The sequence below is a fragment of the Barbus barbus genome (assembly GCF_936440315.1).
Source record: "Barbus barbus genome assembly, chromosome: 24".
In the NCBI taxonomy this organism is placed as follows: Eukaryota; Metazoa; Chordata; class Actinopteri; order Cypriniformes; family Cyprinidae; genus Barbus; species Barbus barbus.
Window position 1 is genome coordinate 22,001,939 of NC_136752.1, and position 24,415 is coordinate 22,026,353.

Genomic DNA, 24,415 nt, shown 5'->3' on the forward strand with positions numbered 1-24,415 from the left:
CACATTTCCTTTAGCCTGCTGTGAAAGGACACCACAGGAAAGGTTTGTGCCTTAGGATGTTGTGTCTTAAATGATAAATGATTCACTGAAGCCAGCCCTCAGTCTGTGTCAGGTATACACTGGAGTTATTGGCTACAATATTACAAGCCTCAAGTCCTAGATACTGGAAAAATATATACTATACTTGGCGATCGATTTGCTATACAGTCTAACTCAGGTTTATTTGAAGTTAACTGTGGCTATTGTATTTTTATTCATTTGTCAGTGCTTGTATGGGATTTTGTTACAAAGGAAATCCCATTGTGAATGGGCAACACAAGTACTGATAGTACAAAAAAAAAACTCAAGTACTGCTCAAAGTAACTGCCCGAAGAGTCCCCTTTCTTGTCCATTTACAGCAAACTGGCACAGCAGTGCTGCCAAAAATTGTCCTGTTCTTCCTCAGCTGAAGGTGATCTAACATAACCTAGAAACCATGTCCTAAAACTCACAATGTTAACTCCAGTGATCACATAAGATGTATTATTTTCTTTTATATCATCAGGTACTGTCTTAGAATTTCTGTGAAAAATTAACAGTTGTATCCCTCTTTCTTATATAAGAGAAATCCAATGCAATTTTCACTGATCTCTGAAATTTCTCCAGAGCAACAGATGTGAATGTAATATAGTCAGTTCCTTTCTTGAAGGGATAGTTTACCCAAAATGACAATAGAACTATTGTATTTATTGAAGATGAAAATGAGAATGTGACTGACACATTTACAGTCTTTACAATGGCACACACTGTATAAAGGTACTAGATCCTTTCATCCCTACTTGTTTAATTTCTTTCAGAAATTAAATATGGTGCTACCTTGACTTAGGGCTGTTCAGGGCCTATTCTCTATAATTTAATCATAGCCAAATATCCTCTTTGAACCATTTAAAATTAGTAGAAGAAGAACAAAAATAAAACAAAAAAAAAAAGTTAGTTTGCAATGACATGAGGCTAAGTAAATAATGAATTTTCATTTTTGGATGAGCTATATTTTTAAGAATGAATCAAAGAAAAATCCATACATCTGCCTGAAAGAATCAGACCTAAATCAGAGCACCATCTTCTACCAAGTTGTACCCAGTAAAATAAACTTTTTGTGGGGGATTTTATGCCTTTAATGGACAGGACAGTTTAGAGTAGACATGAAAGCTTTGGGTGGAAAGAGGGGAGCAGTATTGCCAAAGGACTTTGAGACAGGAATTGAACTTGGGTCGCCACAAGCACAGTTGCGCTATTTGTCAGTGCACTAACCATGAGGCTATTGGCACCGACAAAAGAAACTTTTTTAAATGTTATTAATCTGTGTTCTCTTTAGTTGGTGCTTCCAGAGTACTCTATCCATGGACTCTTCTGTATCATGTTCCTGTGTGCTCAGGAGTGGCTTACTGTAGGCCTGAATATCCCTCTGCTCTTCTACAACACATGGAGGTGAGCACCTGAACCAACCTTTACACCTCAAGCTATGTGCCTACTACCTGACAGCTTTCACTAAAACAGGGGTCCTGAGAAATCACACTTGTCCCCGTGACAGCCCTCGACTATATAAACAGCAATACTTCTGATATTAATATACTTTACAGTACAAAACAGCTAATTATAGTCATGGACAATAAAAAAGCCATTATTATCAGCTCTGCTTGACTGAATGAGTGATGAGCTATCTCCAAAATTGTTTTGCTTAAAAATAAATATATAATTAAAGCTGCAGTCCGTAACTTTTTTTTTTTGTTTAAAAATTATCTGAAATCAATATTTGAGCAATTACATAACCAGCCAGTGTTCAAAACTATCGCCTTACTTTAGGACGATTCACCGTGGTAAGCTTATAATAATGTTTTCTAATTTGAGTGGTACGGGTAGGTTTTCGCGGGAAATTCGAGCATGGCACTGCGTCATGACGTCACGTCTGTAAACATAAAGAAGTTGTCCTGGCTAGTAGGCTATCGCATGTGACGATCCTGCAGGTGGCGGATCATTTATAGCCTTTTCTCACAGCAGCTAGAATAATTAAATTTATCGTTTTGAGGAAAGGATTATGTGTTATGAAACACATATGAATGAAATTGAATTATATTCCAGTTTTAAATGTGCTTCTGATTACAAATAGCCTGGGATAACACAAGATTTGTATTTGAAAGAAAACCAGTTCGAAGGGAGCGTAGTTTGCTTTTTGTGTTAAAATAATTTTTTTAAGTGAAATTCGAATGGTATGACAATTAGATATTAGACTGTACAGAAACTGAAATCTACACGCTAATACACACTATATTCATAGTCGCCCAATGCTGACGTTGTTCACATTAATAACTTGAGAATAAAGTATAACAATAATGGTCTGATGTGATATGAGCTAACCGATCTTTAGATTAAATCACCATTGGCAGCGCGATTTATGGTAATGCTTTTTTCCTCAGTCGGTCAGAACAAACATGGCAGACTTGTTACTTGCTTGTTCAGATGGCAATATATGGTGAAAATTCTTATTTGGGTCTTATATTCTAAGACATAGGCTAGAATCTGTGATTGTGAAGTACAGTAAACATCCACACCGGTGCGGTGACTGACAGCTACACATTCACCTCAAAACATTAGATTCATCCGCGCTGAAGCCATGCCGGAGCACAACCCACGCAAGAAAGATAATTCCGCACACAGCTGCAATTCCAGGTTTTCAAACAGAGATGGCGACAAAGAGGCATAATTTACGGACTGCAGCTTTAAATAAATAAATAAAAGTAGAAACTGTTAATATTAATTTTCTTGCTAAATAAATAATAAAATAATAAATATTAAAATGTAATGTTTTCTTGTAAACCAGTGTTTTTATGGATGCTTTACATGCATCACTATTATCAATGCTCAGATCAATCCCATTCCTAATTTTCCTATATTAAAACTTCTTGCCACAGTGTCTTTATAATCTTGTCACTGCGCATTAGTCTTCCAAATTTTTCTATAATGAATAATAGCAGACTGAATGTTTCATCACACAGTGAAACAACTGGGGAAATCATAACTGGGATAAAATGAGTTTCAGTCATTTTGCAGTGGAGCTCAAAAAATTTTTCTTCGGGGTTTGTTTTCTGCTCATTTCTGCCACCATCCTCAGAATATGAGTGATCGTTCTGTTGTTTTTTGTTTGTTTGTTTGTTTTTTGCAGGATAATGAAACACTGAATTAATCAGTGCAATAGTAATAGTGCATTTTAAATATTGTTATGAAGTTATGTCCGATTAGCTGGTTGAACTTGCCATCAATAATTTTCCTTATCAGATTTATTGCTTTCCTTGTAATAAATCTACCTTTCTTTAACAGATGATGCTGCTATAATGCACTGTCAGTCTGTTCTTCCCTCTGTTTTGCTCTAATTCTTTCATGTTTTTTCCTCCTAATGCGCTTAAAGCCTCCACTCCTTGTTTTTTCGATTTCCCTAATAGAATTATTGCACCAGGGGTGACGTTTTTCCTTGTCTTACAATTACAGACTATATTTAAGTCATCCATCTCCAAGGACTGCCAAGATTGACAGAAATATTTCAATTAAAGAGGCTTAGACAAGCTAAACTTTGCATTAGATTAAAAAGTTAAATTAAACATTAAATAAAATGAAATTAATAAAACAAAGAACTAAAATAAATTAAATGATACGCAAATGAAAAACTAAAAGGTGCATTTAATGTTTCAAGACGCACTACCCGGCTCGTGTTTTTTTCCCATTTTCGGCAGGTACTTTCACAGCCCCACAGACACTAAGGAGCTTCTCTACGATCCAGCATCAGTCATGAACGGAGACACACTCAAATTCTGCCAAAAAGAAGCCTGGTGCAAGATGTCCTTCTTTGTCCTCTCGTTCTTCTACTATCTCTACTGGTGAGTAGATATCCAGTAGTTGTCTCAACCAAACTTAATTGCCTACAAATGTGATTCTGTGCAATGTATTCACTGATTTTTATATCATTACAGCCAAATATGCTTGTTAGTGTGTGCCTTTGCTATAGTATAAGCTACATCAAGCCTATATACATAAACAAGCATTTGAACTGACAAGGACACACTTGGATGGCGCCAGCAACATGCCTTTGGGTAGAATTCCTGAATTCCTTTTTTCCTCCACACAATATCATGTCACATTAAATGTTAATATACACATATAAAAACGCACATATTCTATAAAGGCTCACCCTTCCAGTGTACAGGCCTTATGAACTTTTGTCAGATCAAAGGCAATTGTTGTGCACCAGCCATGTTCTGCATTATTTAACGCTATTTGCTTCTGGAATTGAAACTCTAGGACAAACACAGCCTTTTAGTTCAGAGTCTTTTGTACTCACCCACTCTTTGAGGAGTCATGGTAGTGTGTTTGAGCTTTTATTCTCAGTGGTTATGCACAACTTAAACTTCACCTAATTGTGCCATGCATTGTGAAACATTCACAGGTTTTATTTCCCTTCATAGCATATTGCAAGGGGCTCCACCAATTGTCTCTGTAACTTTGACCTTTGACCCCTCCTCTAATTGACCCTTTGCAAAGACCCACCCCCCTCTTCATTACTGTTGCTATGTCTGACAATCCATGACGCTCACACGTCACACATCATGTTCTCATGTAGTGAAAATACTTTATAGTATACTTTATGTATAAAACAAAGTCCCAGTTTTTAATTTTTTAAGAAATTCAAACAATAAATACCGTTTTATCGCTCTTTAATGTGTCGCGACAGATCAATATCGCCTCAGTTCAAGCAGCACGTGAACTGATCATCTTTTCATATTTACTAATTATAACATGAAATTAACATGAATGAACATCAGAAGGTATCTTTTTTCAACCGCGGAAAGATGTCGATGCACACTATTTTTCAAGTTCAAGTCCACTGATGTTAATCTGTTCTCCTGTTGGGTTTGTTTGCCAACAAAACTGGCAGATTCTGTGTTATGATTGGTCAGATTGCCTGTCAATCAAACCTCCCGCAAAGGGTCATTTGCTTGCTTTTTATTGCTACTTTCTTAAAGGCATGTTCCTGTTAATCTTAAACTTAAAGGTATAGTTCACCCAGAAATGAAAATTCTATTGTCAATTCCTCACCCTCAAGTTGTTTCAATGAATTCAATGAATTTCCTTCTTCTGGTGAACACAAATAAGATGTTTTAAAGAATATGATTAACCAAACAGTAACTGGAAACTGTGGCAAATAACTACAAGATTATTTGTGTAGAACATTTTATAGTGCTTAAAAATATGAGCATCACATTTTGGCCTCTTAAGTCTCTGGATTCTATCACAGTTTACTTTTATTTTATTTATTTTTTACTTTTTTTAACTAAGGGATGAGTTTAAATAATTGTTTTAGTAATTAACATAATGCTTAACTTAATCTTAACTTTCAGCAAAACAAAACTTGGACTGACCTTCTCATAAATTCTAACAAAGCGTCTGATTTGATGAATGCTGCCCATTTGCCTGCCTTAGTTTAACCCCTGTGGCTTGATCTTCAAACTTCATTTGTACTCTAACCCTTCGTAATAACCACAATGTTGTGCTCCCTCTCACGAATCAATCTTACAAATCAATTGCAAATCCAATATCAGCGCACCAGGCCATCACCCATCCAATTACAATAGTAGGTTTGCCATTCCTTTTCTCTAAACACCATTCAAACCTAATGACTCAAGAAAGCAGTGTGGCACTCCGACAGAAGTGAAAGAGGGAGATCTGGGCAAACATCACACTAGTTCTCATGTGTTGAAGCTTCACAAAGATTGCAAAGGAATAACATTGTTTGCCTCAGGCTCCATCAGGATCATATCTATGATCATAGCTGAAATACATTTTTCATTGATCTACCACTTTCAACATGAACACTAAAATTGTGTTTTCAGGACACAGCTAAGCTGCAGTCCTTAATAAAAGATCTTTAGATTTGGGATAAGACTTTAGCTGTGTGCGCTGAATATAATCATGACACTCAACATTCGAAAAACATTTTCAGATGAAGTCAAATGTGCTTCATATGCAGCAGTGATATCATTCCAAAGAGCATCAATAGATCTGCTGTCTTTTTAAAAAGATTAGGAATATAAAATGATCCACGCTGCTACTTTTCCAACCCCCACACTCTGAAAATAATAAGATACAGCGAGCCAAGAACTGCTTATGCAGTTTTTATCAGGGCAACCCCTTATTATGTATTAATGCCTGTGGACAGCATTCTGGCATGACATCAATGGCCCCTAGTGTGAAGTCAGCACAGAAATTCAACATACATCAACATATGGCAGTGCATTCTAAATAAATACAATATCATACACGACCTGCCTGGAGTGATCCTCAAGCTGGTGAAGCTGTCATTTTCCATAGCATCAGCTACTTTGAAGCCTCTCACCTTATATTTCCATGCCTCTGCCAGCTGAGGATGAATGCTGCGGTTTCAGCTGGATAATTTGGGGATAAAATGCATCTTTGAGTTTGTTGTTAGCTAGGGAGAAATTAACTAATTAAAGCCGTTCCCTGACAGAATGATTGAACCCACGGGCACAAGCTCATTTCATCAGAATCGAAAAGTAACGTGCACAAAGGGAGAAGTCCCCGTTTCAATGCACGGGATGGGAGCGATGTAATAAAATATTCTGAAATTAATTCAAATGAATTCCATCTGTCTGTCTGTCTGTTTATCTATCACAAGAAAGCACTCATTCTTCACAAAATATAGAAATCTAGTTGTTTTTACATTATTTTATAAAGTAAAATGGATTGTTATTTACAAATCTCAATGAATTTATAATGTCAGATGCTTTCACTACAACTTTGGTCTTTAAGATAAATCATAAACTCTGAAATTTGTTTGACTGATTTAATTAATCACAGCTCACTGAAATCATGAGTGCATAATTGATGTTATAAACTACTTCTGGTGTTTCTTCTATGGACATTTTAAATAGCTCATTTGCCACCTTCAAGTAAACAGATCAAAATAACTTTGAATATGGCATACAACCAAGATCCTGTGTAAGTTGTTAGTGACTCGGAACAACATTCATCAGATTTTACTCAATAGTTTTTGATTTTAGTATAATTTTGTGCACACAAAGTCAATAACACCTGTTTGTTCTGTCTTCCAGTATGATCTACTCCTTGGTGACCTCATAACAGAGTTCTCAATACTGCTCACAAGACACTGTTTTCCGAAAGCTCTAAACTACATTTGGATGAAACAAGAGCACCACTAGACACAAGTTCAACACACTGCAGTGTCTGAACCTACAGAGAAGACTTGACCCCATCTTCCTAGAGTATCAGAAAAACCCAGTGTTGTTTACAGATCTGACTCAACGCCCTAGATGTCTCATGGACCTGGTGTGATGCGCTTTTCACAAGCTCACAGTAACATTTGCACAGATTGTCTCAGGCATAGCACAACATGTCCTTTACCACTTTGAGGCACAAAACCTGCCAACCTTTACACTCACAAAATGTAGCTTCAAATTCATGTCGGGTTAAAACAAAGGAAAGGAAAAACGATGGCTAACTTGATCAGTGAATGTTTCATTTTTACCAGTCACACACTAGGCCACTGAGTTTGATTACGTGAGAAGCTTTTGTGATATATTTTATGTGTATCTGTGCACTCCTAAAATAAGCGTTTTTAATATGAAATACGTATCTGTTGCATTACTTGTGTACATAGAGAACTTTGTGTAATGCTTTTATGTGTTGGTGTCAGTGGGTTGAGATGTTTTTGGACTTTATATTTACAATTGCTGATATCGAGGCTTTATTATAGAAAACAAGAGCCACTTTTCCACAATTTTGCACAAAGTTGTTATGAGTTTGCACAATAGATACAGTTATTGGTTGTGGTGGAAAAAGTCATATTTATATACCCAGTACGAGTCTTCCAATATATTACAGTGCATCAGAATATCATAGATTTTCATTCTAGGGAAGAAATTAAAACCACAGCTCATGATCTACGAATTTCACTTTCTCATTTTGTATATTGTTATTATATTAACTGTATTACGGTTATACGACAAAGTCAGCAATACTGAAAAAAGTTATTTAAGGAAGATTATTTGAGTTTGTTTATCTATCTATCATTTCCCCTTTTTGTTCTTAAAAAAAATCTTCAAACACACAGTTCACAAGTGTTTCTGACTACTACTTTCTACAGCTTTTAAATGAACTATGTTGTTGGATCATTCAGGCTAACTGTCCGGAGTAACCACATGATGCATATAAGCATAAACCCCTCAAGACATCTACGTGATGCTTTGGATGAGTACCAATATAATACAGAGTACTGAAAATAGCAGTAGACACACTACATAATTTTCATTGTTGTGTAGGGGATAATAATACCAGTCCCCAGCAGTACTATACTCTGCTGCTGTCATGTAGCCTGCTGTCTTTTGTATGCCTTATGTAGTTACACATATGATGACCAAACATTTTCTATATCCTTATTGTGGACATGTTCACCCATCCAAATATCAGTTACGAAATTTGTATATGAAATAAAACAGACTATTTTAAAACTGTTATACGTGCTTTCCTATGCATGCTTCACACGTATGCTTGAATAGCTCTGGAGGCATTGTTTTTTTCCCTTCATAATCATATTAATTTCATCAGTCATGCGGTTCATGATCCATATGTGGTTATTTCACTCAATTACCCACAAAGCATTTCTCACATCTCCTCATTTGAATCCTCACCCCGGAGTGGCTCTCTGAAAAACATTCACCTCAGACTGACGCATGACCCCCATCTCTCACATGTCTCCTCTTCAGGGAACGTTGCCTCCCGCTCGTAAGTCGACTATTATCTGCGTTTTCCGGAGCCAAGCCCTGTGTGACAGTGACTGGCTGACAGATCGGTGACAGGCTGTCCTCCTGCTCCACCTGCTATCCGTCCAAATCACTGCCACATGCTCCGTAATTACAGTTTGTAAAGGATGTGGCTCCCTTTGCCAACGATCTAACACTTTGCCACTTATAGCCGTGAAATGAACGTCATCCGATGTCTGCAAGTCTTGGCATTCAAAGCGATTTTTTTGCCAACCTTTCGACACCCATCTCTGACCCTGGTCATTATGTTGCGACACCAGATAAGTGATTAATTTTGGCACCGGCTTCAGTGGGACATGAAAATCTGAGATGCATAACTACAGTAAAGGGTATTTTCTGTTCGTTTTACATGAAGTATCTTTGCTTTTAAGAGTTCCATGTGTTCCTCTTTCAGAAAATATCCCTACCCACAAGCGAAGAGCTTTGCACATTATATGCTTTGACAAGTGTGGTTGTCCCCCACACTGTGCTGGATGGGCAACCTGTCAGCTTTCTGGGTTTCTCAGATGCCCAGCCTGTCAGCACAGATTACCCAGAAGGCCAGCTGAGCATGGATTGTACCTGCCTTGTCTTTCTAGGACTTTTTCACCTTGCTTCCTGGCCACACAAACAAACACATAAATATCGGCTTGTGTAAGCTTTCTGCTAAACTTTTTACAGTCTGCGATTGCTGGCACATCTAGCCAGCATGCTGGCAACAAATCACAAAACATAATAGTTACCCAAGAGAAGAACATTCAGGTGCTGGTGGGGGATTTTTTTTTTTTAAATCTGGCAGCTGTTCACAAAGATTTTGTTCTTGATTTACTAATAGGCTACATCCTCTTAGGTACCAGATAATCCTTAAAAACAGGATAAAGAATCCAATAAAGCTTATTATGCTTCCCCATGTTCTATATAACAATAGCAAAAGTAAAAATAACATCTGTAAACATTCATCTGTTTTTTTTTTTAAACTTGTCAGTAAAAAACAATTTCCAAACTGTATGCAGATTTGTTGTTTTTTCTTTCTTTGCTGTCAACTGGCATGGCCTTTTTAAATGAAACTTTTATGGGGGTTGTTTTAAAGTGTACTAAAAATCTACAGGGTTCTCTTGCCTTATTATTGGCTATATTTTCATATCAGCTAACAGTGCTGACTGTCAACAACTTTCAACTACAGCCGTCTGTGGATCATAGCTTCGGGTTGTTAAAGACAGATGAGCACCATTTCAGAGGAATGCAAGAAAATAAAAGCTGATGCTTGCAAAAGACAGCAAACTCTGATCCTTTCTAGTTAGATAACAACACCAATGCCTGTATACGATGCATAAATTGGTCCACAGGGTAAACTAAAAAATGATGCTGAGAGCAGACATCAGAGGATGTTGTCCTCTGCAATGATTCCCCTGCTCTCAGTGTCTGAATCTAAAATCCATTTCAAAACATGCCAGTAGGGATGTAGAAAGGCGATAACATCACCATCAGGTGGAAAGCGCAGTGTTGGCCTCTCTATTGTTTTCACATGTATTTCCTCCCACCAGCTAAAAAGAAAACGCCAAACCTGAGATCTCAATAATCTATCCCTTTTAACACAATACTGTGGCACTTCCTACTGTATATCTGCTAACCTGACAGAAGCTGAAACAACTTTCTCTGCCAAACAATCGGCACTTTGTGTTCATAAACCCCCCAGTATTGTCCTTTGGCTGAATAGTTTTGTAAATATATACATATATATATAGGCCTACATTGATGTATAAATTTATCAATTACATTTTATTGCAGTAAAATTATATACATTGTTTACAGACAGTGATGGCTCTTATTTTCTTATATGATATACAGTATTTCTTAATTCAAGTGTGAACGAGGGTGATCCAGTCATGGTCAATCTCCTCTCAGTTGCCCACATATTGTTCCAGTGGATTGAGAAAGGGCAGGGAGTCTGACTTTACATCTGACTTTATTAAATGCATGGGTGCATGGGGTTATACAGTGACCTAAAGCAAAAAAACAGGGACATCTGACTCATGAGGATGTGCATATTAAAATACCGGAATAGTAGACTCAGCCAGAAAAACAAATAACTATATACCAGTGCCACATGAAGCTCCACAGATTTTGGTGTTTGTTAAAAAAACATCTGTATTATTAATGAGAGAGTTTCCAAAGTTTCCAAACTATGTCTTTACTTTGGATACACTTTAATATACCCATAATAAAGATTTATAGGCAAATCACAACCAAAACAATGTTTTTCTGCAAGATGTTACATACTGTACTCTGTAAAATATTATTGTAATTTTAACTGTAAAATGCTACAAAAAAACATACATTCCTTTATTATATACAGTGAAAAACTGTAATGTAATAAACCTCACATTTCATATACTTTTACAGTAATATACTATTACAGTTTTTCCCAATTGCTAACACACTATAACTGATTCATTTGGCCCAATTATCCAAACCATTCATACAGTTCTCAAAACAAAGACACGTTTCTCAAAACACACACGTTCCAATTTGCTCAGTGTTTTCTCCAAAACTCTACACAAAAACGCCATCATGTTGCACAGCTTTAACCATGTTCTCGTTCAGAAAACACAAACACACAATATAATTAACTCAAGCATCAAAAAATGAACTCAAACAGCATACATTTATCAATGTATCAAACATTCACTAGCAAAACTGATGACACACAGGTCAGGATCTCAGGATGATATGAACAACAGCACAAGTGACTATGTGTTTTGGAAAATGAATCCTGGTAGTGGGAGACAAAGAGGAAGAGGAGAGGAAAAGAAAAATGAAGGAGATGAGGTCAAAGGTAATTTGTTCCTGATGAAATACAAAGCACTATAGTTGACCATGTTCTTCTGCATGGACTGACCATGAGGGAAGTTGGCCTACAGGCTCATCTACTGGGTTTCAATACTACTTACACATACAATATAATTACTGTACATAGCAGCAGTACACTTTCATTATTCTATGTACAGTAAATACGGTAGCACATGTTTTACACCCTCAAACTCATTACTGTTGAATTGATTTGTAGCCAAGTAGTGCTTACATGTATTATATTTGTGCAGAACTGAGAGACGAAGTCTTTTTTCAGAAGACTAAGAAACTGCTATAACAAATAAGGATACTACCAATACTGTAATGCAATTTAGCTGAGGATGCTGAATGAATGAAAGAATGAATTTATTTATTTACAGTAGCCGACAGTATATTCCAGTGTGTGTTTACTGTATATTCTGTTGTTTGGTCTTTGAACTTTTCTCTGCTAGTGCTTTTCATCTACTGTAAGATTTCTTTGCACTCATGTAATGAAAGTAAACTTTTCTTAAAGTTTATTGCTGAATTTGACTGTATCAGCACCTTTATTTATGCCATATACTGTAACAGACACTGACTAGCAAAAGGATTCCTGTTTCCCAAAAGCAGGTTTTTGTAACAGTGTTTTGAATTGATCTCACTAGTGTTCTCTAGGCAGGAAAGTAGTCTGTGTATTTGACAGGTTTGTGTCATTTGAGGCCAAAGTTTGAGTCTGACAAAAGAGAACATGATTTTGACTAAACTATTTGATTTTGACCTGGAAGTTTGAAGTTTGCACAAGTCGGCGTGTAATTTTGAGATTGTATTTACAGTTGTGAGAAAATGGTGAATTGTTTCATGAATTGTGTGTTAGCAATCGAGAAAAACAGTAAATATTCAGTTTGTGGAAGTGAAAGAAGTGAAAGAACAAGCCATTGTATAATTTACAGTGAAAAACTATAATTTTTTTGGTACATATTCAATCTGTATATGTGTGTGTGTGTGTGTGTGTGTGTGTGTGTGTGTATATGGATGCATGTATGTACTGTATGTACGTATGATAATAAATGAGCAGTTCAGAGAAAATTCGGCTGCCATGAAAAGTAAAATGATAAAAATGTTCCCATGAGGCCTTCGATTCGATCTCAACACATTTCTCAGTTTTCTGAGCTATTAATAACAATTAGCAGAGTTAACAGACGTGCTCCTCTATAACGAGGGTAGCTGTTTGCATTAATCTTGGGCTCTTGTTTCTGGCTCCTGTGTGGATACGCCTCAGTGAGTCTAGTAGAGGACAGCGCAGATGCCTGAGTCTCCATGAGTCTGTTAATTATGGTCAATTCGTCCTGCCTCTTTACTCGGTCTTAACCTTCAGCCTCATCCTTTGACTGTCTCGGTCATATCACCCGCACCTGCACAGCATGTAGGAGGGCGATGGAGAGGAAAGCACTTAAGCAGAGTGTACCAATGTCCTTACTGTAGGAAACAGCATGCTTCCTCTCATTCACGCTGAAGTGGAGATATGCATTGATTGGAATTACTGTAACAGCTTTGTTCTGATGGATTTAATTTTTACTAAAGGATGGCATAAGGTGTGTGTGTGTGTGTGTGTGTGTTTTGGTTTGTGCCCTTCTATGAGTCTGCCAGTCTGATCTCTTGGCTGCCATACTCTTGGAATGCTCCTGCTCACACCTGTGCATGGATTATAAATGATTTTTGTGCCTTCTGTCATGCTATAAACAAGCATGTGAAAGAAAAATATGGCCCAGAACAGACTAGCGAGTATATATATACTCTCCAGCCTGTTGTAAATTAATGCTCTTCTTTCTGTTCATCAAAGAATACTGCAAAAATATACCACTTTTCCACAAAAATTTCTAAGAAACACAACCATCTTATACATTGATAATAATGTTTCTTGAGCACCAAATTAGCATATTAGAATTAATTCTGAAGGATCATTAAGACTGTAATAACTGCTGAAAATATATGGCATAAGGTTTTGTGTGTGTGTGTGTGTGTGTGTGTGTGTGTGTGTGACCCTGGACCACAAAACCAGTCATAAGCAGCACAGGTATATTTGTAGCAATAGACAACAATACATTGTATGGGTCAAAATGATCAATTTTTCTTTTATGCTAAAAATCATTAGAATATTAATAAAGATCATGTTCCATGAAGATATTTTGTAAATTTCCTACCGTAAATATATCAAAACTTAATTTTTGATTAGTAATATGCATTGCTAAGAACTTCATTTGGACAACTTTAAGGGCGATTTTCTCAATATTTAGATTTTTTTTGCACCTTCAGATTCCAGATTTTCAAATAGTTGTATCTCAACCAAATATTGTCCTATCCTAACAAACCATACGTCAATGGAAAGCTTATTCATTTAATGGAAAGCTTTCAAATAAATCTCAATATTTAAAAAAACTGACTCTTATGACTGATTTCGTGGTGTATATAACAAAAAAAACAAAGTGCGACATAATTTTTACATGTCATTCAGTGTAACAATAGTTTATGTACCAAAAAAATCTTATTATTAGATATCATTAGAAGACTCTATTTAAGGATCATGTAAAAATAATAAAACATTTTTACAAAAATATATTATTTTTATATTATTTCACCCATATTTTGACATATTTTAAATTTAATTTGTTGTGGACACTAAAATATATATATATATATATGTATATATATATAAAGACATGGAAAACATGGGAAAATATTACTTTTAAAATACAACATAAAATGCTAGAAATCAGCCTTGAAAATATACAAAATAAAAGCATTTTCACTTCTTAAATGTTGGGACGTCACTGGGAATATGGCAGTGGGGATTTCTCTGGTTTTCAATATTCATATGAGGTGGTATCCTGGACCCCCTTCCAAATAAATCTCTGTCAGCTTGCCCAGAACTAAGGGCTGAAGACTGGCCAGCAGAGGGGAACAGACAAGGCGCTGGCAAGCAAGCACCACCTCCTCATGCACTGCTGCACATTCAAATTCCCCATGCCCTTTTCTTCTAGCGCCTATTTAATATTCAAGAACATTTACCTCTGCTTTTAGCCAATGCTTTAATATTCTGCAGAAGAATAGAACATAAATGTACACCACTCTGTTTTGGTCAGTCCTATATAAATGCACACAACCAGTATTATAATAATATTCTATATTTTTACATTACTATTACCATTTTTTGCTTCAAAAGTAATATGAACACAATGAGCTCAAGGGAGGGAAAGGAGAGCTCAAATTTCACAATATTTGTTTTATTACAGCATGTTTTTTGTACTGTCAATTACTTCTCATTCAAGTTTTATTGAAGAAGCACTGCCTCCCTTGCCTTTTCTAAGAAAACACCCTGAATGCTCTTGAGTTAGACCTCTGTCCTCATAACCACACCAATTCAGGAATGTTGTGCTCATAAACAAATCTAATAACAAATTGTCTGCTGCAGAGTTCCTAGAAGAGTTCCTGAAATAGCTGTAAGCACGTTAGTGACTATTGGGGATCTGCAGTTGTCCCTCATGTCCACACGAAACCCAGCACAGAAAACTCATCTGAGCTTGAACAAACAACTCAGCCTTCAAAGCAGCGATAAGAGAGGGATTTTAATTCCCCTGGTCCAAACCATCATCTTATGGAGCTCTCTTACTCCCCAGAATTTTCACTATACACATTGCAGGTCTTGTATAATCCTGGAGGAGGTGTATTTGGTGATAATGACTGGCTGAGTGTAATTTTTGTTTAACAAGAAACATGCAAGTTTCTTTGTTAAACACACAAATTATCTCCCATGTCAAGACACCTCTATTCATAGACCCAGCTAACAAAAATAAATTCTAAGAATGCTGTGCTAACGTTCCCAGTGAGAAATGTCTAAATGTTCACTGAACGTTCAACTGTCCAGATTTTTAAATGTTTTAAAAAGATATTTACTTGTTTATGCAAAGGTTAATGGAACATTCCATTTAATCATTTTGCAAATATTACGGCAATGTTACTTTTGAATATTCTCTAAATGTTTTAAAACAAGTAGCAATGTTTTTGTTTGTTTGTTTGTTTGTTTGTTTGTTTTTAAATGCTTAAAAAACATTACCCACTAAAACATTTCAGAAAAACGTTCCATGAATGATGTTTTAATGCTAACATTTTTAGAACTTTATTAAAGTGTCCCTATTATGGGTTATGAAAGGTTCATATTTTGGTTTTGGGAGTCCCCAACAACAGGTTGACATGCTTGCAAGGTTAAAAAACACTTTCATTGTCTTATAATATGCATTTATTTTTACCTTATTTGCTCAAAGACTCCCAAAAGATTCCTGATTCACTCAAAGATTCATTTTTCCAAACCCCCTCCTTTGCATGATGCTAATCTGCAATGATTGGTCCGATTGGCGATTGGTCGATTTCATTTCCATTTCATCATGCCTGTAAAGTAGCCTTTGTGAGTGCAATGCTGCTTTGTGTACAGCCATTACCGTTACCAGCTATTTTACTGCTCCAAAAGCGGCACCTAGTGGCAAAGAATGAATTAGCATTTTCATTCAGACCAACACGAAAATGCTTTCCCAGGTCTGCATGCAACAAGTGGGCGGGCAATATGCTTATGTTTCATGTTGAGGTGAAATTTTAAAAAGGACACCTTTAAATGATTCAGAGTCAACTCTTTCTTTTGAGAGACAATAACTTTATACACAGTGCACTTTCAGATTTAAAACTTTGCAGGATGTTTTCATTCACTTAGATCTGTGTTGCACACTGTATGAAAGGTAATTTTAAAAAATTCATAATAGGGGCACTTTAAAGACCAGATAACTTTGATCGAACATTCTGTAAATGTTACTAGAAAAACATTTGTTAATAACTAAAATGTGTTAAAAAACATTAGCCATAATTTTTGCCAAAGTTGTCAAAATGTTCCCTTCCAGGAACTTCGAGCTGCGTCGAAACGCATATGGGAACGCCTTCAGCGTGACCAGGCTCTGAATATGATGTGTAATCAGTCAAACAAGGGCGAGGCGTCACGGGCGGGGTGACGTCACGACCAGGAAGCATATAAGCACGTGCGGCGGAGCCGGCTTCAGCTTTTTGTCATTCAGCGAAGCGCTCTGTGTGTGTCAGTCTTATTTACTGTTGTTTGTCCTAGTTTTAAGTGGAAAGCATTCAGTATCATGCCAAAGCCAAGGGCAAGCTCAGGGGTGAAGCTTCAGACCACGTTTTGAGTCGTGTGTGCATCCTTGCCCTCGCTATATCACGAGCGAGGACACACACGATTTGTGCGTGGTCTGCCTGGGTGCGGAGCACGCAAAATCGGTCTCCGCACCCGGAGGGCTCTCTTCGAGAAGGGAGCCTTCGCGAGCTCCCCACACGGTGCCGGTCCCGCTGCTGCTGCCGAGGCAGAGCGGCGGCTGCACTCGTGGGGCTCGCAGGCTGATCTGGCTGGCGAGTGTGAGACGGGCATGTCCTTATCTCCTCCCGTATCCGCCAGATCTTGCCCCATCTATCGGTGTGGAAGCTGTCTCTTCCCCCGAGACGAGGGCTCAATGCTTCGTCTCTCTTCCTCTGAGGAGGTTGATGTGACGAGCGTTCACGAGGTTTCGCCGCCTCTGTCACCCCAATATGATATATATGAGCTTTGTAAGCTGCAGTGTTTGCACAAGCATAAAATGAATAAAGCCGGTCCCGCTTCTGCCTTTAAATCAGAGAGAAAAAAAAGGCAGAGCGGCGGCTGCGCTCGCGGGGCTTGCAGAGAGAAAAAAAAAGAGAAAAAGGCTGATCTGGCTGGCGAGAGTCAGACGGGCATGTCCCTATCTCCTCCCGCGCCTGATCTGGCGCCCCGTCTCTCGGTTTGGAAGCGGTCTCTTCCCCCGAGACGAGGGCTTGACGCTGCGTCCTCCGAGGTGGTTGATGTGACGAGCGTTGACGAGGTTTCGCCGCCTCTCTCGCCCCAGAGAGCTACTTCTACACAGGAGCCTTCCGTTTTCCCCGATCTCCTCACCGAGGTGTCGAGATCGCGGGTGAAATCTTTTCGTCCCGGCCATTCTGTCTCCCTCTACGGCATCGCCTTTGAAGGCTCCTGCTCTGCTTACAACATCTTTGGTGGGCAGAGGGTATGCGCGCTCTCTAAACTCAGGTGGCTGCTGGGCGGGCGCAGCCTCCTCTGCATACCAGCTCCTCGCGCAAAAGGTCCTGACGGGCGAGCCCCAGGACCGCGGAGGGCGACCCCTACTGGGGTGGAGTGGCTTTATTTCTCAGGTTTGTCCGCCCGGCAGCGCGGAGCCGAAAAACTCGCCTCAGCCGCCAGATTACGCGTCTCATTCCGGTGCGCCGCATCGAGACAGCGGTCTGGCCGCTTCTCTGAACCCAGAGGTCAGTCTTGAGAGACTGATTGCCTTAGAAGATCATTGGGCAGCGAGCTGCCGAATGTGTCTCTTTGGGTCCTGCCTTGCAGGGTCTGGTTCGTTCAGAGGTCCTGACGGGTGAGCCCCAGGACTACGGAGGACGACCCCTACTGGGGTGGAGCGGCTTACACCGGGGCACACGGTGACCGTCTCCCCTCGGTGCCCTCCAGGGACTTGTCTGCTGACCCTGCCGCTGTTCCAGGGCACAGCCGGTCCCAGCGAGTATATTTCTCAGGTTTGTCCGCCCGGCAGCGCGGAGCCGAGAAACTCGCCCCAGCAGCCAGGCCACGTGCCTCCTTCCGGTGCGCCGCTTCGAGACAGCGGTCTGGCTGCACCAGAGGTCAGTCTCGAGAGACTGATTCCCTTAGTAGAGCATTTGACAGCCTGGCCAAGCTCTTATCTCTGAGAGCTATGCACATACCTGGGCATCTCAATGTGGGAGCAGACATCCTGTCGAGGCAGGGGCTGAGGCCCGGGGAATGGAGGCTTCACCCCGAGGTGGTGAAGCAGATTTGGGGTATTTTCGGCCAGGCCCAGGTGGACCTCTTTGCGACTCAAGAGTCAGCACAATGTACTCTCTGGTTCTCACTGACCCCTCCAGCTCCTCTGGGATTGGACGCTATGGCACAGACGTGGCTCCGTCTGTACGCCTTCCCCCCGATCGCTCTGCTCCCTGGAGTTCTGGCGAGAGTGCGCCGGGACGAGGTCAGTCTACTGTTAGTAGCACCGTTCTGGCCGGGCCGAGTATGGTTCTCGGACCTGATATCTCTCCTCGACGGCACTCCGTGGGAAGTGCCCGTCAGGAGGGACCTCCTCTCACAGGCCGGGGGCACCGAGGTGCACCCTCGCCCGGAGTGATGGAAGCTGTTGGTGTGACCCCTGAGGGGGCACAGCTCATAGCTTCCGGTCTGTCAACCGAGGTTGTCGAGACCATCCTCCAATCCAGAGCTCCCTCTACGAGGAAATTGTACGCCTTGAAGTGGAGGCTCTTCACTTCTTGGTGCGGGGACCGCCAGCTCGACCCAGTCAACTGCCCCGTTGGTGCAGTACTGGAGTTCCTGCAGGCCACATTTCTCCGCAGGGGTAACCCATTACACTGTTAAGGTCTACGTGGCAGCTATTTCGTCATACCACGCCCTTACTGGTGGCCAGTCAGTGGGTAGACACCCCCTGGTTACACGTTTCCTCCGCGGTGCGCTGAGGCTGAGGCCTCCGGTACGATCTCGTCCCTACGTGGGATCTGGCTGTGGTTCTGGAGGCTCTGTGCAATGCACCTTTCGAGCCCATTCAGGAGATAACTGAGAGACTCCTCACTATCAAGACCGTTTTCTTATTGGCTATCACCTCTCTGAGGAGGGTGAGTGACCTTCAGGCCCTGACTACGGCCTCTATTCACTTTGCGCCCGGTTTGGCGAAAGTATTCCTCTACCCCCGCGTGGGGTATGTTCCGAAGGTCCCATCGGTCGTTCCACAGCCGGTCGTACTGCAGGCCTTCTGTCCTCTTCCCTTCGGGGAGCCAGACCAGGAGAAGCACAACCGTATGTGTCCAGTGCGAGCACTAGACGCATACATCCACAGGTCCTCCCTGTGGAGAAAGCGGACCAGCTGCCCGTGTGCTATGGTCCGCCTAAGAGGGGTCTTCCTGCTACGAAGCCCTCCTCTTAGTAGGTGGATTGTGGGTGCCATGGCTTTGGCATACGAGGCCTCTGAGCTCCCCCCGCCGGTGGGAGTCAGAGCGCACTCAACCCGAGGTGTGGCGGCCTCCAAGGCCTTCTGGGCAGGTGTTCCATGCAGGACATCTGCAACGCAGCTGGGTGGTCCACGCCCCTGACTTTCGTTAGGTTCTATGACCTCGACATCCGAGCCACTCCCGGCTCCTCTGTCCTTTCGTCCTGACACCAGGCAGGGACTTGTCAGTCTGGCGGCGTTGGTATCTCGTTCCCATATGCGTTTCGACGCAGCTCGAAGTTCCTGGAAGGGAACGTCTCAGGTTACGTATGTAACCATGGTTCCCTGAAGGGAACGAGACGCTGCGTCGCGTTGCCACACTTCCGGCATCCCTGCCAGCGCTTGCTTCATGACTTGAAGCTGAAGCCGGCTCCGCCGCACGTGCTTATATGCTTCCTGGTCGTGATGTCACCCCGCCCGTGACGCTTCGCCCTTGTTTGACTGATTACACATCATATTCAGAGCCTGGTCACGCTGAAGGCGTTCCCATATGCGTTTAGACGCAGCGTCTCGTTCCCTTCAGGGAACCATGGTTACATACGTAACCTGAGACGTTCTCTATTATAGAGCTTTATATAATACAAATTGTTTTAAAGTAGCTTCACAGTAATAAACAGGAAAATAACAGAATCAAAGAAGCAAACTTCAAATATAACAGCAATTCTCCTCTGGCCTAAGCAAATGAACACGGTGTGATATATGATTCCAGGCTTGATCACAAGTCAGATTTGTGGACTGATTATTAAAAAATGGTGTGTCCAGCTCCTTGTGCTTCAAGATTGAGGTCCATCATAGGCTACTGGCAATGCGAGACTTAAAGAGCATGTTTTAGGACTACAAACTTAACAGCTCTATACAGTTTAATGTGAAAATCAAAACTGAGAAGTTTAATCATTAATGAACCTTTTCTTGGCTGTCTATAACTTTACGTAATCCTGTTCTCAGTTTTGCCTTCACTTCAATCCATAAAGCAAGCAGTCCTTATCTATCCTTAATTTCTGAGGACTCATTTTTCATACAGATGAAGTTGAGAACATGTTTATGTAGATAATGATGATGAGTCACCGACTGGATTCTGCCTCTCGCCTCTCGCCTCTCTTACAGCTGGATTAAAAGCAACAGCAGACCAACACATTTGCACACTTACTCATTATTCATCAATTGGTTTGAAGGAAATGCAGCTTTCAGAGGGGGGATCTTAGCTTTCATTGAGGTCGAATGAATGTCTTGAGTGATGCAGAATACATTTGGTGGCACCGGATTAGTAAAATGCGGAGAGAGATTAATTTAGAAACACTGAGGGACAAAAAAGCGAGGGTGTGAGAATGTGAGTTTCTCGCTGGCTCGACAAGCCAGTTTTTGCCAGGAAAAATGTTTCCTTTTTTTTCCCATTGATGTGTATTATTGGCACCATTGCAATTAATCTAAATACTGGCATCTAAGCCATGTATTGAGATAAGAGAAGGGCCGGTTAGGAAATGCTCTTTAATGATGAACTGCACATAAGTCTTATTGGTGGGAGCATGTGGTGTGTCTCCACGACCTTAAAGTGTTTACACATTTCCCTGACAGGTGCAGTTTCACTGAGAGATAGAGACTGACTCATCTGAGATGACACAATGACCTGTACTGCTTGAGGTTTTCTCTTTAAGGTCCACAGTACTTTCACAACTAAAACATTTGAGACTGAACTTGTAAAATCTGAGGGAAATTGTATCTTGGCCCCAAGTCTTAAAATGACACATCACACAGAGCCTGCCATGTCATGCACTTGCCACAAACAAACAAACACATCCCCACACATCCCTTTCACATAAACAAGGTGATACAATGACTCAAAGTCATTCAAAAGAGTGGCCTGGATCAATACTGCAGCTCCATTGTTGCAAGCTTTTGTCCTTGCACCATCCACTCTCCCACACAGTAGCAGCCCGCTGTTCATCTGATTCATTTAAAATGTTATCAATAAGGGTGTGATTAAATAAAGAAATGAAGTCACAAAAGCTAAATAATTCAACTACACCAGCCTCAGTGATGTCAACCATGCAGCTTCAAAGGCTTGAAAGAGTGCAGGATTATGTGGGGGTGTTTCTTTAGAACGACTTTTCGGCAAGACAGCCTTTCAACTCCCTTTTGTGCCCCACAATTTTTCAGCTTTCCAAAAGGGAAAAAAGAACTCCTTTGAAATGCTTTTAATAAATTACTCTGCCGTGCAGCAGGCTGTTAATGATCCACTGAAGACCCAAACGAAACACAGCTCCGCTCAACTCCAGTGCACAGAGCCGGCCATTCCTTACAATGGCAGTTTTTCAGTATTCCACAGGGGGATTCAGGAATGCTAAGGCACAGTGGGAGGCGTCAAATTGCCCCTCTTAATTTGCCATTTGCAGCTGGTGAAATTGAGATCTATATCTCCGTAGTGATGGTATTGATCCATGGGATTGATCCACGGGACGTGACATGTCACATCCCATCACCCCTACAGGACACAAAGTCCTCTACTGATTAATGACACCCATACAGCACAGTGAACCATGCAATTACTGGGGCCTCGATTGGGATTTAATGGACATTTGTAAACCATTTTTACAACACCAATTACAAGTTTTTTTATATATTGCATTTTCTCAATACATATTATTAAAACCAAACTTGCTTACGTATTTTGAATGTGACTGGTCACTATAGTAGGCGTTCCTTATTGTGATTGGTTGCCTAAACAACTGGCCATACCATTATGAAAATCGATACATAATGCATTATTTCAGACTCACTTGGAATGGTGAATTTGGCAGTTTGACAGTTTTCTGTGCATTTTTTTCTCCATTTAGATTCATATAACTTACACTTCATCTTTCCTATAGTTGACTGAACAGAAGACTGAATAATTAATTTAACTAGAGTTGAATAATTAATTTAACTTTTAGTACTACACTGTACTATACTATTAAAGCATTTCTTTAGAATTAGCTTTTATTTTTATTTTTAAGTTTTAAGTGACAATAACACCACTGCATTAAACCAAATTCCAAACCAAATGGATTCGTGGATTTGATTTTTAACCCAATACCTGTTTTTTAATCTTCATTTCTTCTTCGATTTTAACCAAATCACCAATTAATCCACCTTTTAAACTCAATATCTAATATTTTTCCCTTCATTTCATCCAAGCACCAGGCTGAGCATCTGCCGTTCAATCCTGTACTTACACGCTTTTTCAAATATTCTAATGATGGTCCCGTACTGCTCTGTCCCCACCGCCAAACAAAAAGCACTCATCTCTAGAACAGGACAAGAATACTTTGTGGATCCCTGGAATGAATATATGGCTTTTAAAAACTTGCACCATGTCAGAGACAGTAGTCAACCTCATTACCAGATAAACACTCACACACACAAATATACACACAAGGGGGTGGTATCATGCAGGGGGAAATGACCTTATTACTGCCTTAAAGCCTTAACCCAGGCTGCTTCTAAATATTCATGTACTCGCCAGGGAATAGGGCAACAGCTCCCAACGTGACATGGTGATGAATACAGGCACACTGAAAGAGCCCTGGACAACATACTGTATGTCTGAGGCACAACAATATCACTTTACTGTATAAATATGCTATTGATGCCGTTTGAGCTGCATGTCTAATGGGCCAGAGTGTAATATTGCCTTGGGAAAGAATTAATGTGCTTGCCAACTGACACAATCCTCTGGTCAGGGTGAGAATTAGATTACTGAGGATCTCAAATTAATCTTGTCTTCAAACAATGCAGTATATTCAAAACTTTTTTCACTGGCATTATGTCAGTAATGACTTTGGCTAAGGAAGAAATTACCTTTTTATGCATTTATTTGCCAATATTATTCATCACATTGAATAGGCTTTAGTTAAAGCATCTTGCAGTCAAGCTCAAGTATGAGAATTCCAGTAAAGCTCATTGTTACCATACATTTTTGCTTTAGGTTTTGCATTAAATGACATTGCTGATCTTAACTGTCACTTTAAGATGTTTTTATGTTAGCATTCTCTAAACAAGAAATAAAATCATAATGAGCTGACTCTCTGGGCCTCATTTAAAAAATGCAACGTACCATTTGTTGTTTGCACATTATTTATTCAATACTGCGAAACATAATTGTGAAAGAAAGCAAAAGAAAATGCTTTGTTTCAAAACCTAGATGTTGCCATATAAAAAGTGCTCTAAGCAGGAGCCTCAACTCACAATTTAGTTCAGTGTTAGCACATTGTTAATCTAATCAATTCTTGAATGAGTATAAAAGGTATTGCTTTTAATGCACTCTGAGACTGCTTTCTCCATGGAGGATACATGTGATACTGAATTTGTCCAAAATGAGGCAGCATAATTACACAATAATTTGTCTACCTTTAGAACAACTTTGTGTTAAGAACTGAATGTCTCAGAACATGAGCAGAATAGGTGACAATGAGAAAGCAATATTCATATAGTGAATCTGCACATACTGTGCTCAAGATGCTTTCAGCAACTAACCATTTTAATTAGTGCTGGATGTGGCATCTGCAGTCTCATACTGATCTCCTCAGGCTGTGCATGAAGATC

The 24,415-nt window shown here is 40.0% G+C and overlaps 1 protein-coding gene across 1 annotated transcript in view; it reads left to right on the top strand.

The window, feature by feature from the left end:
- Positions 1-8,563, top strand: part of LOC306843869 (protein cornichon homolog 3-like) — a gene marked incomplete at its 5' end in the record, with an annotated part of 30,190 nt that extends 21,627 nt beyond the window's left edge. Inside the window, 4 exons of the mRNA XM_079375567.1 lie at positions 399-451; positions 1,355-1,467; positions 3,765-3,908; positions 7,158-8,563. Coding sequence (XP_079231693.1) covers positions 399-451; positions 1,355-1,467; positions 3,765-3,908; positions 7,158-7,185 — 338 coding nt within the window. The 3' untranslated portion in view covers positions 7,186-8,563. The remainder of the gene's footprint in view (positions 1-398; positions 452-1,354; positions 1,468-3,764; positions 3,909-7,157) is intronic.
- Between the last annotated feature and the right edge of the window lie 15,852 nt (positions 8,564-24,415).